This window comes from Polypterus senegalus, chromosome 10, assembly GCF_016835505.1.
Source record: "Polypterus senegalus isolate Bchr_013 chromosome 10, ASM1683550v1, whole genome shotgun sequence".
Lineage (NCBI taxonomy): Eukaryota > Metazoa > Chordata > Cladistia > Polypteriformes > Polypteridae > Polypterus > Polypterus senegalus.
This window is the reverse complement of record NC_053163.1, coordinates 169,910,222-169,931,081: the sequence shown is the minus strand read 5'-3', so window position 1 is coordinate 169,931,081 and position 20,860 is coordinate 169,910,222. Positions and strand designations below refer to the sequence as shown.

The following is a 20,860-nucleotide window of genomic DNA, read 5'->3' as shown; positions in this document are numbered from 1 at the left end:
TTTAAAATAGATGGATTATGGGATATTTATTGCCACTTATTATAATAGAGGTGTATGCCGTGTAATGCCGCCACATTCAAATAAAATAGCATTATAAATCAGTTTACATAAGATGTGGAAATAGTGGTGTTGGTGGCGGCACGGTGGCGTAGTGCTATTGTCTCGCAGCAAGGAGACTATAGGGTTCAAGTCCCGCTTTGTTCCCTATAGAGTGTCCATATTCTCTGAACATGCGCGTGCGCAATCCCGGCGCTCCAGCTTCCTCCCACAATCCATAGACATGCCGGTTAAATGGATTCGTGAGACTAAATTTACCTCTGAATTGTGACTGTGTGCTCACCCTGTGATGTGCTGGCGACCTGTCCAGGGACTGATTGGTTGTTTCCTACTTTTCACCTGGAACTTGTTGGATAGGCTCCATCTTCTCCGTAATAAGCAGGTTAGAAGATGAATGGATGGAAAGAAACTATAAGTTGAGGAAACTTGTACGTATAAATATGACGACTTCGAACTTGTTATCCATGAATGGTTGAAATTTATATAGTAAGTAGTAACAGCGCAGAGAGTCGAATGTGCTTGATATCCGCGTAGATTAAGGATGTGTTCTGTATACCTTCAAAAAAGGAGATTTGGTGAGTGTTCAGTTAGATTAACAAAGTAGATCATCCTGGAGCAGATTAAATTATGAATTAATAATACCTGAGAGACAGACAAATAGACAGACGGTGGAAGCAAAAGGTAGCATTTTATAGCCTTGAAAAATTAAGCTTTTGGAATTAGTTAAACTTACCTTAACACTATTTGGTCTGTATGTAGATAGATAGATAGATAGATAGATAGATAGATAGATAGATAGATAGATAGATAGATATGAAAGGCACTATATGATAGATAGATAGATAGATAGATAGATAGATAGATAGATAGATAGATAGATAGATAGATAGATAGATATGAAAGGCACTATATGATAGATAGATAGATAGATAGATAGATATGAAAGGCACTATATGATAGATAGATAGATAGATAGATAGATAGATAGATAGATAGATAGATGTGAAAGGCACTATATGTAATAGATAATAAATAATAAATAGTAGAAAATAGTAGTATTTATTAATATTACATTAGTTAATAATAAATAATCATTCATACATTACTAATAATAAGATTAATAAATTAAATGAATAGTATATTGAATAAATTAATTGCATTTTAATGTAAATTTAAGAGTTTATTCTTTGCAAAATGTGTGGATACATTACCAGTAAAAGCTTCCTTTCAGTTTAAACAGAGAGGATGTTATATACGTTTTTTTCTTTTTAGTAATTCTGGTGTGTATTTGAGTGATGTTGGTTTTTATTTATTTATTTGAGATTCTTTTATAACCTAAATTTTCCCATGTGGACATATGTAGTGCAGTCTATCTATCTATCTATCTATCTATCTATCTATCTATCTATCTATCTATCTATCTATCTATCTATCTATCTATCTATCTATCTATCTATCTATCTATCGTGCCTTTCACATCTCTCTCTCTCTCTCTCTTATATAGTGCCTTTTTCTATCTGTATATCTACTTACAGTCCAATGAGTGTCACGTTATATTTTATTTTTTATAACAGCTTCATTTTTAGTATTCTGATGACTTTTTCACCCGCCGTCTTTAATGTCTTGCGCTCCTAAGCCCCGTTAGTCAGGTGCGGCCTGAATGCGCTTTCATAATGAATGTTTTTTCTAAGATGTCCATTTAACATCAGGGGTTGCTCGAATGTCAGGACTCGCCACAAAGATCGGTGGTCTCAGCTTGACTAAATGTTTTTGTCACACTTAAACTTAACCACATGTGAGTGTTGGCTGAAGGACCCCACGTATACGTTGACACCTCTCGCCTTTGAAGTCCCCACGCGTTTGTATTTGCCGTGCAGGCGGTAAGACGCGATTCAAGTGGCACAGGTATGAATTACCTGAGCACGACAAGGGCCTCACTTTGTCCCCGCAGCCCTGCCTGTTCCGGTTTAACCCCAAACCAAACACATCAGCGTAATCTTTGGTGCACCCGCTTAAGTGAAGAAAAAAGACGGCAACAAGTGCGGATGTTACAATCGTTTCCTGCCTTAAGAGACGCGCCGACTGCCTGCAGGTAAAGAAATCACTCAGCACTTAATCTGTAATAATTTTATTGATTCGTGTTTTCTAAGACATCTGTGAAGTTGTAGAGTTCGGGCGGTTTGGTATTTGGCTATTTGTGCAAAAACATCAGAATGAGAATTAAGTTCGAAAACCGAAAAATACGCAAATATTTTAAAACAGTCAGACATTTACATTATTTTGATGTTTGCTTAATGCTTTATTAAAACAATTGAAATTAATTACATAAAAACGTTTTAAAGGATTTTAAAGTGAATACCACGAGACACTATAGACGTTTGTAAAAACCTTTTTACCTGAGTATAATGACATTTATGTTTTATTTCATTTTGATCATTATTGATGACTTTTTCTGTAAAAGAATCTCGAGTCTCTTTTTTTCAACATTCAACAATGGCTGAAAAATTCCGATTTTTTTGTTAGCTGTTATTAAATTTAAACTGCAATATAACTGCTGCATGTGAACATCAAACCCCCTCCACCCAAAATAAATAACACAATATCTGACTTCTTTTACTCTCTAAAACGTCTTTACTTTTTGTTCGCCGTGCGTGAATTTCAGTTACAAAACAACGCGGCTGCGCTTTCATTTACAGCTCAGTACGTGGGTGACAAAAGAAAAAGAACACAGAAAAAAAGAAAACGCCCGACACCAACTACTGCTTTTCATTTTTTCCTTCCCCTTTTATGTGTGACTTTTACTCCTTTAGAGACTAATGTGCTGTTTATTTTTTTCATTGTTGTAATGTACTATATATATGTGTATATGTGTATGTGTGTGCGTGTTTTACAAAACATTTTCAGATTGTTGCATTTTTGTTTTTAGATTTCCATTTGTGACTTTCAAAATGTTAAAAAATTATCAGATAAATAAATAAATAACAAGATCCACATCAGAGTCACTTCATACCTGAGAAATGTAGACATGCATTTGTTCTTGCATTCAATACAACACAACTTGTTTATGTATCGCGCTGTTCGCTGCTTCTCAAGTAAAATACAAATAAAGAAGACGAAATACGGAATCAGTGTATAAGTTACAGATATGGTAAAAACACACAGAACACAAACTATACAGTGTAGTGTACGAGGGACGTTCAGAAAAGTTTCCGCACTTTTATATTTTAGTTTGAAACGGCGAAGGCGGGAGGAGCAGTAACTGGGCATTAAAAAGTTGGCACGACGCTGGGAAAATTGCACCGCAAAGGACGGTGACCATGTAGACATGAGATGTCATTTGTTTTTGAAATTCTTAATAAATAGAGTTAAAAAAAAAGTGCGGAAACGTTTTGAACGCCCCTCGTGTGTGTGTCTATATATATATATATTAGTGTCCTACATTTTAGAAAGTTTTTCAAAACACAAAGAATCGACTTCACATGTAAAATACCCTTCCCAGAATTAAATGGTGCTTTGTGAAGAAACCGTTCAGCGAGGAACCACAAAACTCAAAAGGACGGTATGGTGCAGTTAAAGAACCCGATTAAAACGTGTAAGTCTGTAAAGTGATTTACTTCCCATTTACGTATAATATAGTGCATTTCATATATGTCTCAATATCTATCTCTCTATCATATAGTGCATTTCTTATCTGTCTATCTATCTTAGAGTGATGGAGCCTAGGGGTTGCTTATAATGGGAAGGTGTTTGTTTTTGGTGCAGAAAGCTCAAAAAGAACAAATATATGTAAATCTGGTTAACTTTATTTTAGTAGAGGTAAAACCTGGAATTTGGAAAACTCAGAAAATAAAGTTAAAGGGAGCTGGCACTACAGGTCCAATTACATTATTTAAAATGTTAAGTGAGAGTAGGAGTTGGTTTATATTTTTATAAATCCGCTCAGAATCTTTGTAAATAACGTACTGTGTAAATATGAAAGTGGCAAACAGCATTTTGTATTCTAATGTTATCATTAGTAGAATATTTATGAACAGAAATCAGTAGAGAATTGTAAGGAATGAGTGGAATTGGGGAGTGGAGGGTCTGAAAGAAGGAGTTGGTGGGTATTTACATGTATGTGATGATGAAGGGATGGAATGAGAGTGTTTAGGAGTTCTGATTTTGGAATTATTGACACATTTGGTTTTTGTTTCTATCTGTCTATTCTGACTATTGTGACTTTCAAAATGTAAAAAAAATCAATCTATCCATTATATAGCACCTTTCATCTATCTATCTCTCCATTAAACAGTGCCTTTTATCTATCTATCTATCTATCTATCTATCTATCTATCTATCTATCTATCTATCTATCTATCTATCTATTTATCTATCTTTCTATTATATAGTGCCTTTCATCTATCTATTAAATAGTGCCTTTAATCTTTCTATCTATTAAATAGTGCCTTTCATCTATCTATCTATCTATCTATCTATCTATCTATCATACTTTTTCTGTACATCCATCAAGTCATTTCTTTAACTTACATGTTAAAACTGAAGGTGTCAAAGCAGTTCTTCAGACTGATGCCATAGGACAGGGGTGGTGAACTCCAGGCCTTGAGTGCCACAATGGTGCAGGTTTTTATTCCTACCGTCTTCTTCACTAGTGGCCAGTTTTTGCTGCTGATTACTTCTTTTAATTAACTTGACTCAGGCCCCATAGTTGTTTCTTTTTCTTTAATTAGCAGCTAAACAATAATGAGACCCAAAACAAGCCACCACATGACCAGCTCCCCTGTGCCCATCACACAATATCTGAAATTAAAGAGAGGTGATGGTCTTGGTAAGGTTAATCTCTCAGATCAGATCACATTTTGACATTGGTGCTCTTAGAAAGAACAGAAAAACAACAGTTTTTGAATTGTGTGCTGTGGCAGAATAAGAGCAGCAACAAGCCATGGAATTAAATAATGGATTTAATTAACAGCGAGAATTGGCTTCTCATTAAGAAAGTGATTGGAGTGAAATTGGTTGGAGTTTGAAGCCCCAGTTTAGCTGGTCATCTGTTGGCTCGTTTCACATCTCATTTCTGCTTGGCTGTCATTTAATGAAAGAAGGAATCAATTCAGAGGGCTGAACTCTTCTAACAGGGCTATTAAAGTGAATGGAAAAAAGTTAATTAGCAGTGAAAAACTGGTCACTGATTAGGAAAAGGGTGAGAATGAAAACCTGTAGCCACTGCGGCCCTCCAGGCCTGGAGTTCGCCACCCCTGACGTAGGAGGTCCTGTTTTAGTTCCCCAGAAAACCGTTGACTTGAACATTGCAGGAGGAGACGTTCATTTTTATCCCTAACACGTTTTGTATACAATCACAAGTAGGTAAGGACAGATTTGTGAAATACAAACAAGTCAGGGATTTCCTTGAGTTTCAGTCTCCTGTTAGTTAGCCTGCTGTACATTAAAGATGTCTCTTGTGTTCACATACATTTTCAAGGCTCAAAGACCCAGGGTCATAGGCAAAGCCCAGAATGAAACGGTTGTCAAGCAGTGGCTCCAGTAGGAACCAAACAATGAAGCCCATAGGAACATTTTACTGCTCAAAAGTTGGTCCTTAATGCCTCATGAGACTTCACAGAGACCCTCATTTAGATTTCATTAAATCACTTTGTCGCAGGTGTCTTCCTAGAATTCCTTAGGAAAAACAGCTTCATACAAAAAAGGATACTTGAGATAAAACGGAGGTAAAATGAATCACAACTGAGAATTTGGTTTGAGAAGCATGGTATGTTGTGTGAGATCTCTAGTCTTGCTTTAAACTCTTTTCAAAACTTCACATTTTTTGGACTGATGCCTTTCTCCAGGTGTATTTAAAATATCGGAGATATGATCAGTTACGTGTCTTTTACTTTTCCAATTGGAGCTCATGCAGGTGAAGTGACGTTCTTCTGGTCACCAACTGGTGTCAGCAGTGGGATTTGAATCCACAAGTGCAAGATCTGAAGCCCAAACGTTTAACCACACTGCCCACCTTCTCTTCCAGAATGAGTCTGACCTAACCGGCGTGCAGCGATAAAAATGAGAGCCACTAATAATATTACTCAGAAAACGACTGCAGCTTTGTAATCCCGGTGTGGTGTTTTATTACCACCATCCATGCATTTCACCAGATATTACTGAGCACACAATGCAGATAGTCTGAAACTGCAAAAAAAAGAAAAAGGTCAAGATGATATTAAGAAGATCTGAGCCCATTGGGTGACTGAAAATTCAAGAGGAGACCCCTTGTGAGACCACTGGGGTTGGATTATTCAGGAGAAAATGTCTGACAAGTAAGAGACAAAAGACAAGGTCTCCATTTAAATTCTTTCTGATCTCATTGCTGTGAAGGAGAAACCAAAAGGTCCTAAGGATATCTCGAGTAAAACGCCATTAAGGAACTGTGATTTTGAAGAATGTATATGAACTGATTAGTTATTCAAAATTTCAAAGCAAACTTAAAAACTAAAACAGTCCAACAACTCAATACTTACAGTTTAAAATGTAAAAAATAGCAATAATAATAATCTATCAATTATCTAACCCACTATATCCTACCTACAGGGTCACGGGGGTCTGCTGGGCACACACACACACACACACACACACACACAAACGGGACAATTTAGAGTCGCCAATACACCTAACCTGCATGTCTTTGGACTGTGGGAGGAAACCCACGCAGACACGGGGAGAACAACAACAACATTTATTTCTATAGCACATTTTCATACAAACAGTAGCTCAAAGTGCTTTACATATTAAAGAATAGAAAAATGAAAGACACAATTATAAAACAAAATAAATCAACATTAATTAACATCGAATAAGAGTAAGGTTCAATGGCCAGGGGGGACAGAAAAAAACAAAAAACTCCAGACGGCTGGAGAAAAAATAAATAAAATAAAATCTGTAGGGAGAACATGCAAACTCCACGCAGGGAGGACCCGGGAAGAGAACCCATGTCTCCTTACTGCGAGGCAGCAGTGCTACCCACTGTGCTATAATAATAATAATTATTATTATTATGAATATTATTATACACATAAGACAATAAAAATTAAAATAATAAAACAATACTCAAGACAATAGACACCCACAGTGCCTTCAGACAGCATTCAGATCTCTTCACCTTTTTCACATTTTGCTCTTTCAGCTTCGTACTAAAATCATCCATCCATCCATTATTCAACCCGCTATATCTCAACTACAGGGTCACGGGGGTCTGCTGGGGCCAATCCCAGCCAACACAGGGTGCGAGGCAGGAAACAAACCCTGGGTAGGGTGCCAGCCCAGCACAGGGCACACACACACACACACACATTAGGGACAATTTAGGGTCACCAATACACCTAACCTGCATGTCTTTGGACTGTGGGAGGAAACCCACGCAGACACGGGGAGAACATGCAAACTCCAAGCAGGGAGGACCTGGGAAGCAAACCCACGTCTCCTAATTGCGAGGCAGCAGCGCTACCCACTGCGCCACAGTGCCGCCCACTATTAGTGCCAACGTAATTTGTGAAATTTAATTCAAAGATTTGCAATTCAGCTGAGAGAGACAGAGAGAGACAGCCAGTGAGGGTTAGGGGGATGGACAAAAGGACACACAAGCAGGTTCTTTTAATAAAGATGAAAGTCCAAGTCTTCAGAGTCCTGGTGCTCCCTGTCTTGCTATATGATTGCGAGACATGGACGCTATCCAGCGACCTGAGACGAAGACAGCACTCCTTCTTGTGTGTCTCTTCAGTTGGTGTGACTTTGTGTTGCTCACGGAGTCCCGAATGAAGCCCATGACCTGCAGTGTGAAGGAGAGTCAGTTACGGCACTACGGTCATGTGTAGCGATTCCCCGAGGGTGATCCGGCTCACAGGGCCCTCATTGTTGAGGACCCGAGTGGCTGGACCAGGCCAAGGGGGAGCCCACTTAACACCTGGCTATGGCAGATTGAGGGTCATTTCTGGAGGGTGGGACTGGACAACGTATCTGCCTGGAGGGCTTTCAACCAGTATCCTGAGCTGTTTGTGTTGGGTGCAGCAACACGCTGTACCGGTGCATGCTCCCCAACCTAACCTGACCTGACCTACAGGAAGGGATGGTATTGGTTCTATTCCTTCAGCCGCCATAATTCTTAGATGAAAGAAGTTTGGAACAATCACGACTGCTTCTAAAGTTAGTTACCAGGCCAAAATGAGTAATTGTGGGAGAAAGGTCTTGGTAAGAGACGTGACCAAATACCCAATGGTCACTCCAGAGAACTTGTATGGAGATAGAAGAAACTTCCATGAGAACAACCAACACTCCACTAATCTTAGATTTATAGCAGAGTGGCCAGATGACACATAGAAGCCCACTAGGAGTTTGCAAAAAAGCACCTACAGGACTGTCAGACTGTGAGAAACAAATTTCTCTGGTTTGATGAAACCAAGTTGAATTGTTTGACCTCATTTCTAAGCATCGCGTTGAAGGAAACCAAACACCGCTCATCTCCTGCACAATACCATTTCAACGATGGTGGTGGCCGCATCATGCTATGGGGTTTTTTTGTCAGCAGCAGAGACTGGGACACTAGTCACGTACAAAGAAAAGATGAAAAGAGAAAAGCTCAGAGATATCCCTAATGAAAACCTGGACCTCAGACTGGGATGAAGGTTCACCTTCCGACTGGACAAAGCAAAGACAACATAGGGGTGCCTTTAGGAACAGCTCTGTGAATGTCCTTGAGTGGACCAGCCAGAGCCTGGACTTGAACCCAAACCTCCATTTCTGGTGCAACATTAAAAATAACAGCCATCCAGCAATAATTTCCATCCAACCAAGCAAAGCCTGAGAGGATCTGAAGAAAATGGCAGCAGAAAATCCTCAAATCAGGTGTGTGAAGCTTGTGGCATCAAAGCCAAGAAGACTCCAGGCTGGAATGACTGCCCCCACTAAGTATTGAGTAAAGGGTCCAAATACTGTGATATTTCAGTGTTTCATTTCTAATAAATTTGCAAAAATGTCTACAAACCTGGTTTCGCTTTGTCATTCTGGGGTATTGAGTGTTGCTTGATGGAGGAAAAAAAAATGAAAGAATTGAAATGATTTTAGCAAAGGGCCACAGCGTCACAAAATGTGAGGAAGTGAGGGGTCTGAATACGTTCTGAAGGCACTCTAGGCGTAGGCCGGTGGGATTTCAGGTTTAAGACCCCATTGAAATACATCATATGACAGTTGCACATGACTGATCACCAGAATTATGATTCATGTACATTTCTTGATCCTCTAAATTTAATTCTGCTCAGTTATTAACACTTATTTGTAAACTTTTCATGACTTACTGGCATATTGGAATAATGTTGCAGGATGACACAGTTTTACTTTTTTTACTTATGGTATTAATTTTATGTTTTTGTTCTGCATTGTTTTTACCAAAGGCAACCATTCTCATGGAGTATTCAAGCTCCACAGTCGAATATGAAACATATTACTATGAAAATGATTCAACTGAGCAGAGTGAAGGTTGCCGCCTTCCTGCGTTTCCTTGGACTTGGATAATCCGGACATTTCTCTACATCCTGGTGGTGATTTTGGGAGTTCCAGGTAACATCGCCCTGATCTGGATTATGGTTCGGCGCCTCAGTGTTTTCAGACGTCCCTGTGAATCCTTCGTGGTGAATCTGGCAATTTCTGATTTGCTTCTTCTGCTGGGCCTCTTGGTTTGGATTGACAGCGAGATCCACGGGGGCTCCTGGCGCTCAGGATGGCTGTGTTGCAAGATTACTGCCTATTTTATGGCCCTCAGCATGCAAAGTGGGATCTTCTTTCTCACGGCGATGAGCATTGACAGGTAATTCAAATAAGACAATTTTGTTATATAAAGAAACAAGATGACAGAGAAGGGCCATTCCTCAGTCTCACGACATAGCATTGGCAACCTGCAAATCTTGATAGTCTCATCCTGTGGTTTGTCTTGGCAAAGTCCTTCACCGAACAATCACAGAACAATCTATCTATCTATCTATCTATTATATAGTGCCTTTCACTCTATTTAAATATATTACATAGTGCCTTTCATATTTATCTATCTATATATTTTATAGTGTCTTTCACTCTATTTCAATATATTACATAGTGCATTTTACTCTTTTAAAATATACTGTATTACATAATGCCTTTCACATTTACTGTATCTATCTATTATATAGTGCCTTTCACTCTATTTAAACATATTACATAGTGCCTTTCACATCTATCTATCTATCTATCTATCTATCTATCTATCTATTATATAGTGCATTTCACATCTATCTATCTATCTATCTATCTATCTATCTATCTATCTATCTATCTATCTATCTATCTATCTATCTATCTATCTATCGATGTAGCTAGCTGGCCACCACCATGATAAATAAGAATGCATATATCTATACAAGAGAAATATTTAACTAACAAATAAAAATCCTTTATTATTATTGAGATCTTGCAATTAGGAGATAAGATCATTCAAACTAAAAGAAAGACTACATAGGGTAAGTAATATATAAAAAAATATTATTTTGGGGTGAAACATTCCTTTAATAGCCTCAAGTCTAATTTGCTACTGAAAGGTGTTCACCAATGTGGACATACACACGTGTGTGTTAAATACAATTGGGAATAGGCAAAGAAGATATTAGTAGCATTATCTCAAATTTAGTACAGTATCGTGCTTCAAATTGATGCTGAAACGCTTTTAGGTGTGCAAGTGTATTAACATTTTTTAGAGAATTAGACTGTGACCAGTAGGGGGCGCTGCACTCCAAACCACAAACACTTCCGCAAACACAGAAGTTCTGGGTTCAGACAAATGATTGATTGTGCACAAAAACATCTCGCAGGCTTCTCCAAAGGTGGCACAAGCTCAATTACAAACAAACGTCTTCTGCTTTCTCTCTGTCTCTTCCCTCTCCTCCTCTCATCCTCAGTGAGCTCCGTCCTCATCCACCTGACTCTGACTTTTCGAGTGAGGAGGAGGAGGAGGAGGAATGGCTCCCTTAGTGCTACCACATGGCATCCAGAAATCACTTTCAGGTCAGGCTGAACCCCCTGAAAAAGAGGAAACCCCCTCCCAACAGCTCCCTCTTGTGGCTCCCACAAAACCCAGCAGGGCTGCCAATCTTAACTCCAATTCCTATGATGATGGTGTGGATATGTGAGACCCGCCAGAGAATTGCTGCCACTTGTTGGACTGGGGGAGCACATGGCCCTTTGATGGCGGACTAAGCATGGCATCCCAACCAGAATGGATGTTTCCTAATGCTGCCAACCCTTGTGTTCTATGACAACATATAGACATGATAGCCAAATAAGAAATGCATAATTTAAGAGGATTAGGATGCTTATTCACAAAGGTAACCTTCTTAAATGTTGCAATGCTCTATGTAAATAGAGCCATGCACAATTTTTTATTCATTCATTCATTTACCACCACTTATCTTAAGCTGGCTCATAGGGTCAACGGTCTTAGCAGTAAAGCCTAAATGCCACACTTGCCAACTCATACTGTGGGATCCCTAGGCACTGCCAGGCCATCTGAGAGATACAATCCTCCCAGCGATCCCTGGGACGTCCCAGGGGTCTCCTCCCAGCTGGTCATGCCCATAAAACATCCACAGGGAGGCACCCATATCAGATGCCTGAACCACCTCAATTAACTCCTGTCAATGTGGTGGCTCAACAGCCTCCCCCTGTCCCTCAGCACAATGTTTAACACAAAAAGAAATCTGAATCTGTTTGGAAGAAACACGATGTGCTTATCTGATTACATGACCTTTTCAAGTGTACCGTTTCATTACATCTACTCGAGATCATCTTGGGACGTCATTTATCTGTCCATCTTGCAGATGACTCAGCTCAGAGATGGAAAAGTTTCCAAACTGAAAAAAATGAAAATAAGGCTGAATAAACTGATTTATTAAAACTTTATTTCCCCCAACAGGTACCTTGCAGTCGTACATTCGAATATCTACCGGAAGATCAAGAAGAAACTCTATGTTACTGCATCTTGTTTCCTGGTTTGGTTGGTGTCTATACTGATAGCACTGCCTGTGTTCAGGGCACGCACCCTTTCACTGGACGTCAACGGTATTTGGAGATGCAGAGAAGAAATTGACATCCATTTACAAAGATTTTCTTTGGTCAATCTCCTGGCTTTCTTCTTCTCCCTCCTTGGCATCCTGTATTGCTACTGTTCCATCATGAGGACCCTGTGCCTGCACTACAGGAGGACACGTAGACAGAATCACAAGCTCCAGCGCTCCATAAAAGTGGTCTTTCTAGTGGTCGTCGTCTTTTGTTTCTCCTGGGTACCTTTTAACGTATTTAAGATTGTTAAGATTGTTCTCACAATGATGAACAAGGAAAACTCTTGCACCATGGATGTGGCCCTCACCGGTTTGGGAGTTCTGGTGCCTTTTGCTTTTTCTAATAGCTGCGCTAACCCTTTTATCTACACCTGGGCCGACGCCTCCCTCAAAAAGCTTGCAGTTCGCTGTCTGTGTCCATGTCTCCCAAGGCTGCAGGAAGTGATGGTCGTTTCACAAAGTTCTGAAATGGGCTCACGCAGCAGCCAAGGGTCTGAGTCCAGCTGGCACAAGAAAGAAAGGCAGAATACGACCAACTGTCAGCTGTCTGTAAAAGCGTAGGACAATTGTGAAGAGGTAGCCCATCATAATGAAGTCTCTGCATGTTGAAATGTGACGGTTATTCATGGACACCACCATCGAGCTAAAGCAAGTCTTTAAAGGAGTTGTTCAGCTGTGAACAGCAGAGAAATAGCATCTGAAATTTTGTTATATTGTTTAGAAATCTACTGTTGAAATAAAACCAAAAAAGGAACTTTCTTTATCTTACTCAGCCTTTGCCCATCCTTGATCAACAGCCGCATGTAGAATTCACAATGATGAGGCCATGTAGCCATGAGGTGGACATTTCTGAGACACGTGAGTTGCGTGTTTAGTTTATAATGTGTATATCATTTTGAAGAAGTTTTTGGTGATACCATTTTGCTCTTCCTCAAATGGGTATCAGATATTGCATGCTTCTAGAAGTTTACATAAGCCATAGCTGAGTTATGGAAAATTCAGAATTTTGTTCAGGTGTAATTCAGCCTCTCAAGATCAAGTTGTATTGTAGGTTCAGTTGGGAAGGGTTCAGAAGGAGTTCCTCAAGAGTGATCGGGTAGTGAAGTCAAATAAGCCATGAGAACCACAGCAGAACATGTTGAAGTAGGTTGACATGGGCACCCTTAGCCCCAATGAAGGCACTCAGAGACTCCGGACAGACAGCAGAATCAGGCATTATTGCACGGTGCACATACAGACTCAATTCAGATGACTTCATCCCTGAGTCATAGGCATCTCTTACATTTATTACAATTCTTATCCTACAAGCCATTATTCATCCTCATCTGACTCCTAGCATTTCTTGCCTCTAATTAATTCTACCAATGTTTCTTAGCTGAGGGGGTGTCAAACCCCTCTCTGTCCATCATTTCTGTTTGACAAGGCCTTACTCCCTACTAGCTCAGCGCTTGCTACCATTATTTACAGCCAAGGAGTTCACATTCTCTCTCTAAGTGAGGGGCCCATCCTTCTCCGGATCTCCTGCACGTCTAACCCTTGGCTTCATGAACTAGTGGTGGTTTCTAACTCATACATCTTAATGCTTAGTAAAATATAATGTTTATAATACTTTTCTAATACTCAGAGATTACCAATTTTAAGAATACATTTTTTTATAAACACAGTTCATGGTGTAGGCTGTGACACCATGAACATCTAACAAAATGGAGGGGTCAAAAGAAGCCTGAGGTGACTCTCCGTCTATCTACCCATCCAACATAATGGAAGAGTTAGAAGATGACTGAGGTGACTCTCCATTTATCTATGCATCAAACAAAAAGACGGGATTAGAGAAGAACTGAGGTGACTCTCCACCTACCTGACTTTCCAACAAATTGGAGGGGTCAGGAGAGGACTGATGTGATTCTCCATCTATCCATCCATCCAAAATGGTTTGGGTAAGAAGAGGACGTAGATGATTATTCATTTATCTACCCATTCAACAAAATGAAAGGTGTCAGAAGAGGACTAAGGTAGCTTTCCATCTATCTGATCATCTAACAAGATGGAGGTGTCAGAAGAGGACTCACATGACTCTCCATCTATCCATCCAATATAATGAATTGGGTTTGAAGAGAAATGCAGTGACTATCCAGCTATCTATGCATCAAACAAAAATAAGGGTTTAGAGGAGAACTGAGGTGATTCTCCACCTACCTGACCTGCCAACAAATTGAAGGGGTCAGGACAGAACTGATGTGATTCTCAATCTATCCATTCATCCATCCATCAATTATCCAACCCACTACATCCTAACTACAGGGTCATGGGGGTCTACTGGAGCCAACACAGGGTGCAAGGCAGGAAACAAACCCCAGGCATGGCGCCAGCCCACCACAGTCTCCATCTATCCATCCATCCAAAATAATGAATTGGGTCAGAAGAGGATGGAGGTTACTCTTCATTTATCTGTCCATCCAAAATAATGAATTGGGTCAGAAGAAGATGGAGATGACTATTCATTTATCTACCCATTCAACAAAATGAAAGGTCTCAGAAGAGGACTAAGGTAGCTTTCCATAAACCTGATCATCTATCAAGATGGAGGTGTCAGAAGAGGACTCCCATGGCTCTCCGTCTATCCATCCAATATAATGAATTGGGTCAGAAGATTAATGCAGTGACTATCCAGCTATCTATCCATCCAACAAATAGAAAGGGTCAGAAGAGGACTAGAGTGACTTTTTGTCTACCTGACTATCCAACAGTATGGAGAGAGTCCTGAGAGGACTGTGGTGACTCTCCACCTATCTATCTATCTATCTATCTATCTATCTATCTATCTATCTATCTATCTATCTATCTATCTATCTATCTATCTATCTATCTATCTATCTATCTATCTATCTATCTATCTATCTATCTATCTATCTATCTATCTATCTATCTATCTATCTATCTATCTAACATAATTAAGTGGGTCAGAAGAGTAATGCAATGAATTTCCATCTGTCTACGTATCCAGTAAAATGGAGGGAGTCAGAATAGGACCAAGAGGACTATCCATGTGTTCATCCGTCCAGCTAAATGAAGGGGCCAGGAGAGGACAGAGGTGACTCTTTGTCTATCTGAGATTCCAACAAAATGGAGGAGTCAGAAGACTGCTTATTCTATCTGTCCACCCTACAAAATGGAGAGGTCTGAGAAGAAATGTGGTTACTCTTTGTCTGTCTATCCATGAAACATAATGAAATACAGTGACTGTCCATCTGTCTAACCCATCCAACCAAATGAAGGGGGTCAGAACAGCACCAAGATGACTCTCTATATATCTGCACATCCCTTTTTTGAACTCAGTTAATTCAGTTTCAGGGTCTGTATTAAATTATAAAAGTTTATAAAGGTGTGGGTGGGCAGACATAACTTTGGAATTTCAACCAATTGCTTGGTCAGTGATTCGTTTTACTCAGCCTGCACTCAATGGAGAGGGTAACTATCAGTTGGAGGCTGAATGATGGGCAGAAGTGATGACAGCGTCCCTGAGATTAGTCCTCCTTCACTCTCGTGGTCATTGGAAATTGGTTTGGTACCAGTGTTACATTCAAATTCTTCCCCATATTTTTGACCAATCTCATACCTTTAAGGCAAACCTAAACAGGATAATCAATGAACACTTTATATGTGGAGCCGGATTCAGTTCATTTCAATTCAGATTGTTTGTTGTCCAGCCATCTTCATTGAGTGAGGGTACACAAGTTAGCAGGTAAAATGCAAATAGAAACTTTACAAATTACTAATATGTACACATAATAATAATAATTCTTTGCATTTATATAGCACTTTTCTCACTACTCAAAGCGTTCAGCATTTGCAAGTTAAGGGCCTTGCTCAAGGTCCCAACAGAGCAGAGTCCCTTTTGGCATTTACGGGATTTGAAGCAGCACCCTTCTGATTGCCAGTGCAGATCCCTAGCCTCAGAGCCACCACGCCGCCTAAAGACACAGATTTCTTTTTTAATAGACAGGAAAACAAAGCTGGTTGAAAAGTAATTAACATACTGTAACTGGAGGCCTGAGCTATCTGTACATGAATTAATTGTTGAACTGTGGCTGTTAAATTTGAGCCAGGGTTCCACCCCTGGTTGGTGCCGAAATTCCTTTTTCATGTCTTTTTTGCTTATGCTTAATTCATTTGTTTGTGTTAATTAATATTGTTATTTATGCTCATTATTTGCATTATTCTGTGTTTTTTATTTGCTTTGGGTATTATTCGACTTTTATGTGTTGTTTTGTGTATTATTTCATTTTTACTTTCTCGTATATGACGTAAAGGGATAAGTATAGTAATCGTTCAAAAATTCGATATAGAGATTTTGTTGAATCTCGACGTTTTAGACCTCCCTGACATTCTCGTATAGGGAAGTATTGGAATCCTCCTAAAATTCCATTTCAAGATTTTGACAAATCTCGATGTTTTAGACCTCCCCGAGTCCGAAAATAATATTTCTGGAATTATGTCTGTGTGTGTGCGTGTATGTAAACATGATAACTTGAGAACAGCTCCACTATGGTCAGCCAAATTTTGCATACAAGTATTAAGTACTGTCACAATAACAGTCAAAAGACATCAAAAAGGGGCTGGGGCAGCTACTCTGGCTGCAAATGGGTAAATTAGTTTGAGATGTTCAAAGGTTTGAGTCCAAAACAGAACTGATTTTAGGATGAGAATATGGCGGCTTTAAAGGCTGAGACAGGAAGTGCTGTAATCGGGACCGAAAGTGACATCACTAACTGCTCCAGAAAAGAAAGTGATGTCATTGGGACCAGAAGTGACGCCATCAATGGCACCGGTACCAGAAGTGACATCATCAATAGCGTCGGTGCCAGAAGTGACGTCATCATTGGAGCCAAAGCGAACGGGATTTCGCTTGGATGGTCTACAGAGGATTAAGAGAGAAAGTCAGTGCAGCTCACCACCCCCTGTTCCGGCATGGTTCTGCTATTATTCACGCTGTTTAGCTGCCTCCCAATTGCACGTGTGTGACAGCACAAAACGGAGATTTCTATCGAGTTTTGGGTTATTTCCGTTAAACCAGAAGTGGTACTTTACCTTTTATTCATGCAGCTGCAGAGATTTATTAAGCTTTACTATTATAATAATTGTTCAATATATTATTAATTTGATTTGATATGTTGTTGATGGTTCAGTGTCTTGCGGTTTACTCCTCAAATATCCATCCCTGTATCTGAGCATATGAGAAATTCTAGGGAAGACCATTCCCGATTTTTGTTTTTTGCACCTATAGCTGCTCTCTTATACTCCATGTATTTTTTTTGGTGGTTCCCAAAGAGGCGGGGCCACCCTGCCCATCTTTATCAATGGACTGCCCTCAACCCTCTAAAGGCAGATGGAACACACAGTCCCTTGTGGTACATTATATGCACCGGCCATTGGTGAGTTCTCTTGAGATGATTGTTTGGTTTATTTTTTGACCGCTCTTGCTCTGTTTCTCAACCCCTCTTTAGATTTGTGTTCTTTGGTGGTCTTGTTCGCCAGTGGATCACCTATTGTGTTAAGGTGACCACTTCAGAGTCTTTTATGCTCCATAGAGGATTTTTTGTGCTACAAAGCATTTCTGATAAATAAATCTTTTATTTTTTAATTACACTTTGTTTACCTTTTCTGGTTTACAAGCCAACTGATCTTTACTCTTGTGGGTTTGCAATAATTTTTGGGGCTTTGTGCTAAGGAATTGCCGTCTGAAAACAATGGATTTTGGACTAGGATCTGGATTAGGATTCTAAATGATTATGGTCAATCCTAAAAATGATTTAAGCATTTCAGTAAAGGTATAGATGGATCAGTTTAAAATGGCGGCGCAATTGGCCCGTGTAATGTCTGCAAGTACAGTAGACTCGGTTTGAGAGTGAGCCGGCAGATGAGATCAAAAAAGAACGAGCAGTTTGAATCCACAGCTAGGATGAAGAAGGATGTTCCAGGAGGACCATCTTGTTGTGTCACGACCTCGTAACGAGTGCATTTGCCCTAACGACGGGACCTCTGATATGGTGATGAATATGAAAACCTAGAACGGTAAAAGAAATGGTCCAAAAAATGATTTCCCTTCAAAACGAAGGAAAATCACCACAATTAGGTGTCAGATTCAAACTCTGAAATGGGTGGAGTGTGCGGAAAAAGTATTGTGTGACTGAAATGTCCGCAAATCCACTTCAATGAAAGTCTGCAATGTGCACTTTAATCACGATGTCTGAATTACTTGATTTGAAATTTTAAACTGTGGAACAGAAGGGGAAAATCAAGAAACAAACATTATGGAGGGCAATGTACTTGTATGTCCATCGTGTGATTAAAACGTTTGGATGAGATGTACCTTTAACAAGTTTCTGTCTGGGTTCCATGTTTTTCCATCCATCCATTATCCAACCCGTTATATCCTAACTACAGGGTCACAGGGGTCTGCTGGAGGCAATCCCAGCCAACATAGGGCGCGAGGCAGGAAACAAACGCCGGGCAGGGCACCAGCCAACCACAGGGCACACACACACACACACACACACACAAAGGACAATTTAGGATTGCCAATGCACCTAATCTGCTAATCTGCATGTCTTCAGACTGTGGGAGGAAACCCACGCAGACACGGGGAGAACATGCAGACTCCACCCAGGGGGGACCAGGGAAGCGGGTATCCTAACTGCGAGGCAGCAGCGCTACCCACTGTGCCACCGTGCCACCCATTCCATGTTCTTATGGAAGTTTTTTTTTTACAGGAAGCGAGGCTTCCAGCTTTTTTCACTTAAAATGATGGATTTAATGGAGTCAGTAGGGCTGAAATGATTACAGAAAACAGAGTGGGCATTGAGTGAGCAGGCCATGGTGCAGACAAACACTGCCCACTGGTGGCTCAAAATGAAAGCATGATATATGAAGTAACGAAGCTGTAAGATGGCAGCAATGCACCAGCACCCAGACGAAGGACCGGTGAGTTTCAAGCAAGAATCGATGAACTTTACAATGGAGGAATAAGGTCCAATTCAAGGTTAGAGGTGGCCAGAGGACAGTGGATACAAGGTAAGAAAAAGCACTGGACTAGCGATCAGCACATCTCGGGGTCTTGACACAAACCCACCCATTTGGAACGGTCAGCTAACTTCACTTGGACGCCGTTGGAGGAACAGGAGAACACAGAAGGTTCACATGGACACCAACTGGACGCAGGAGTCAAATTCATAACACTACAACATGGAGGCGGCTGGAAAACCCCACAATAGAAATAATGAAATACATAAAGAAAAAGACAACACAATCACACTGCATTGCACAGTCATTATTTATTTGCACGAGTCATTCTGTCATTTATTGTCACTTTTTTGGAGTATGCATGTATTTATTTACTTATTTTATTTTGTGCAAAATATTCCAGTACACTGTAAAAATTACACAAGTACACAAAGCAGAAAGAAATATCGTGCGTCTCTTGGAAAATGTAATAGTTTTACAAATGTCTGCCAATGTGGCAAGTGGAGCATCTTATACCGCATCCATTTATTACAGTGACAGAAAAGTCAGAAATAATTATATAACACAATATGAAGAAAAACAAAAAATAATTCACTTGTTAAATCAGAGGGAGCATTAACAGACTTGCTCTGAAGTGAACTCCTTATATAAGATGACAGCCGTGAGAATCTGAGCGCCTCAGTCAGAGCTGAGCATTTCAAACTGCCACCCCGACACGAGCCGAGCGACACGAGCCGAGAGACACGAGCCGAGCGTGTCTGCTACTGCCGGGATTACACGGCAATTGGGTGTTTGAGCAGCGTTTGAGTCTCCTGCCAAGCTTTGTGGTTAAGGTGTTATTGTTAGAAGAAGAAAAAAATTCACACTTGACACCAGGAAAGCGCATACAAAGGAAACTCATATCAACAGAGATCAAGAGGGAGATAAAATGCTGCTCGTATCATTGAAAAGGAGCCAATAAATCAAGAAACTGTTCGTGTTTGATCAAAGTTGGCAATAAACATTCATTTATTTTGGTGAGTGTTTTAGAGAGTGAAACATTAGAAACCGACCCGAATCTAATTAGAGCACAAAAACAATTGTGATGAGAACAGGCCCTTCACACCTTCAAGATCATCCATCGTGTTCGCCTCGATTATTCAAAATCAACTCACTTTGAGATTTGAAGGTCCCTGAAGTTCTACTGTCAACTACCCACTGCTTGATTGCTCATTCCATGTGTCTGTGGTTCTCTGTGTAAAGAAAAACTTTCTAACATTTGCGCGAAATTTACCCTGAACAAGCAACCAGCTGTGTCCCCGTGTTCTTCATGATCTCATTTAGCTGACATCAATGGACTGACTTGGGGCATAAATGGAAACGCTGCGATCAGGCAACTACCTCGTCTCTGTTTGCTTCTACTATAATCTAATCTAATCTAATCTAATCTAATCTAATAAATTATAATATAACATAACATAATATCATATAATTAGAACAATTTTGACAAGAACAGGCTATTTAGCCAAGTAAACTAATCAATCCTATTTACTCTGACTTTACTAATGTAATCTCATCAAATCAAATCTAATTTTATATTTTATAATATAATATAATATAATATAATATAATATAATATAATATAATATAATATAATATAATATAATATAATATAATTA

At 39.7% G+C, this 20,860-nt stretch overlaps 1 protein-coding gene across 1 annotated transcript; it reads left to right on the top strand.

The window, feature by feature from the left end:
• Positions 1–376: 376 nt before the first annotated feature.
• Positions 377–13,195, top strand: LOC120538035 (G-protein coupled receptor 15-like). Its single transcript, XM_039767425.1, has 3 exons — positions 377–439; positions 9,492–9,904; positions 12,038–13,195. The coding sequence occupies exons 2-3, from the start codon at positions 9,504–9,506 to the stop codon at positions 12,741–12,743; spliced, it is 1,107 nt and encodes a 368-aa protein (XP_039623359.1). The 5' UTR covers positions 377–439; positions 9,492–9,503; the 3' UTR covers positions 12,744–13,195.
• Positions 13,196–20,860: the final 7,665 nt, after the last annotated feature.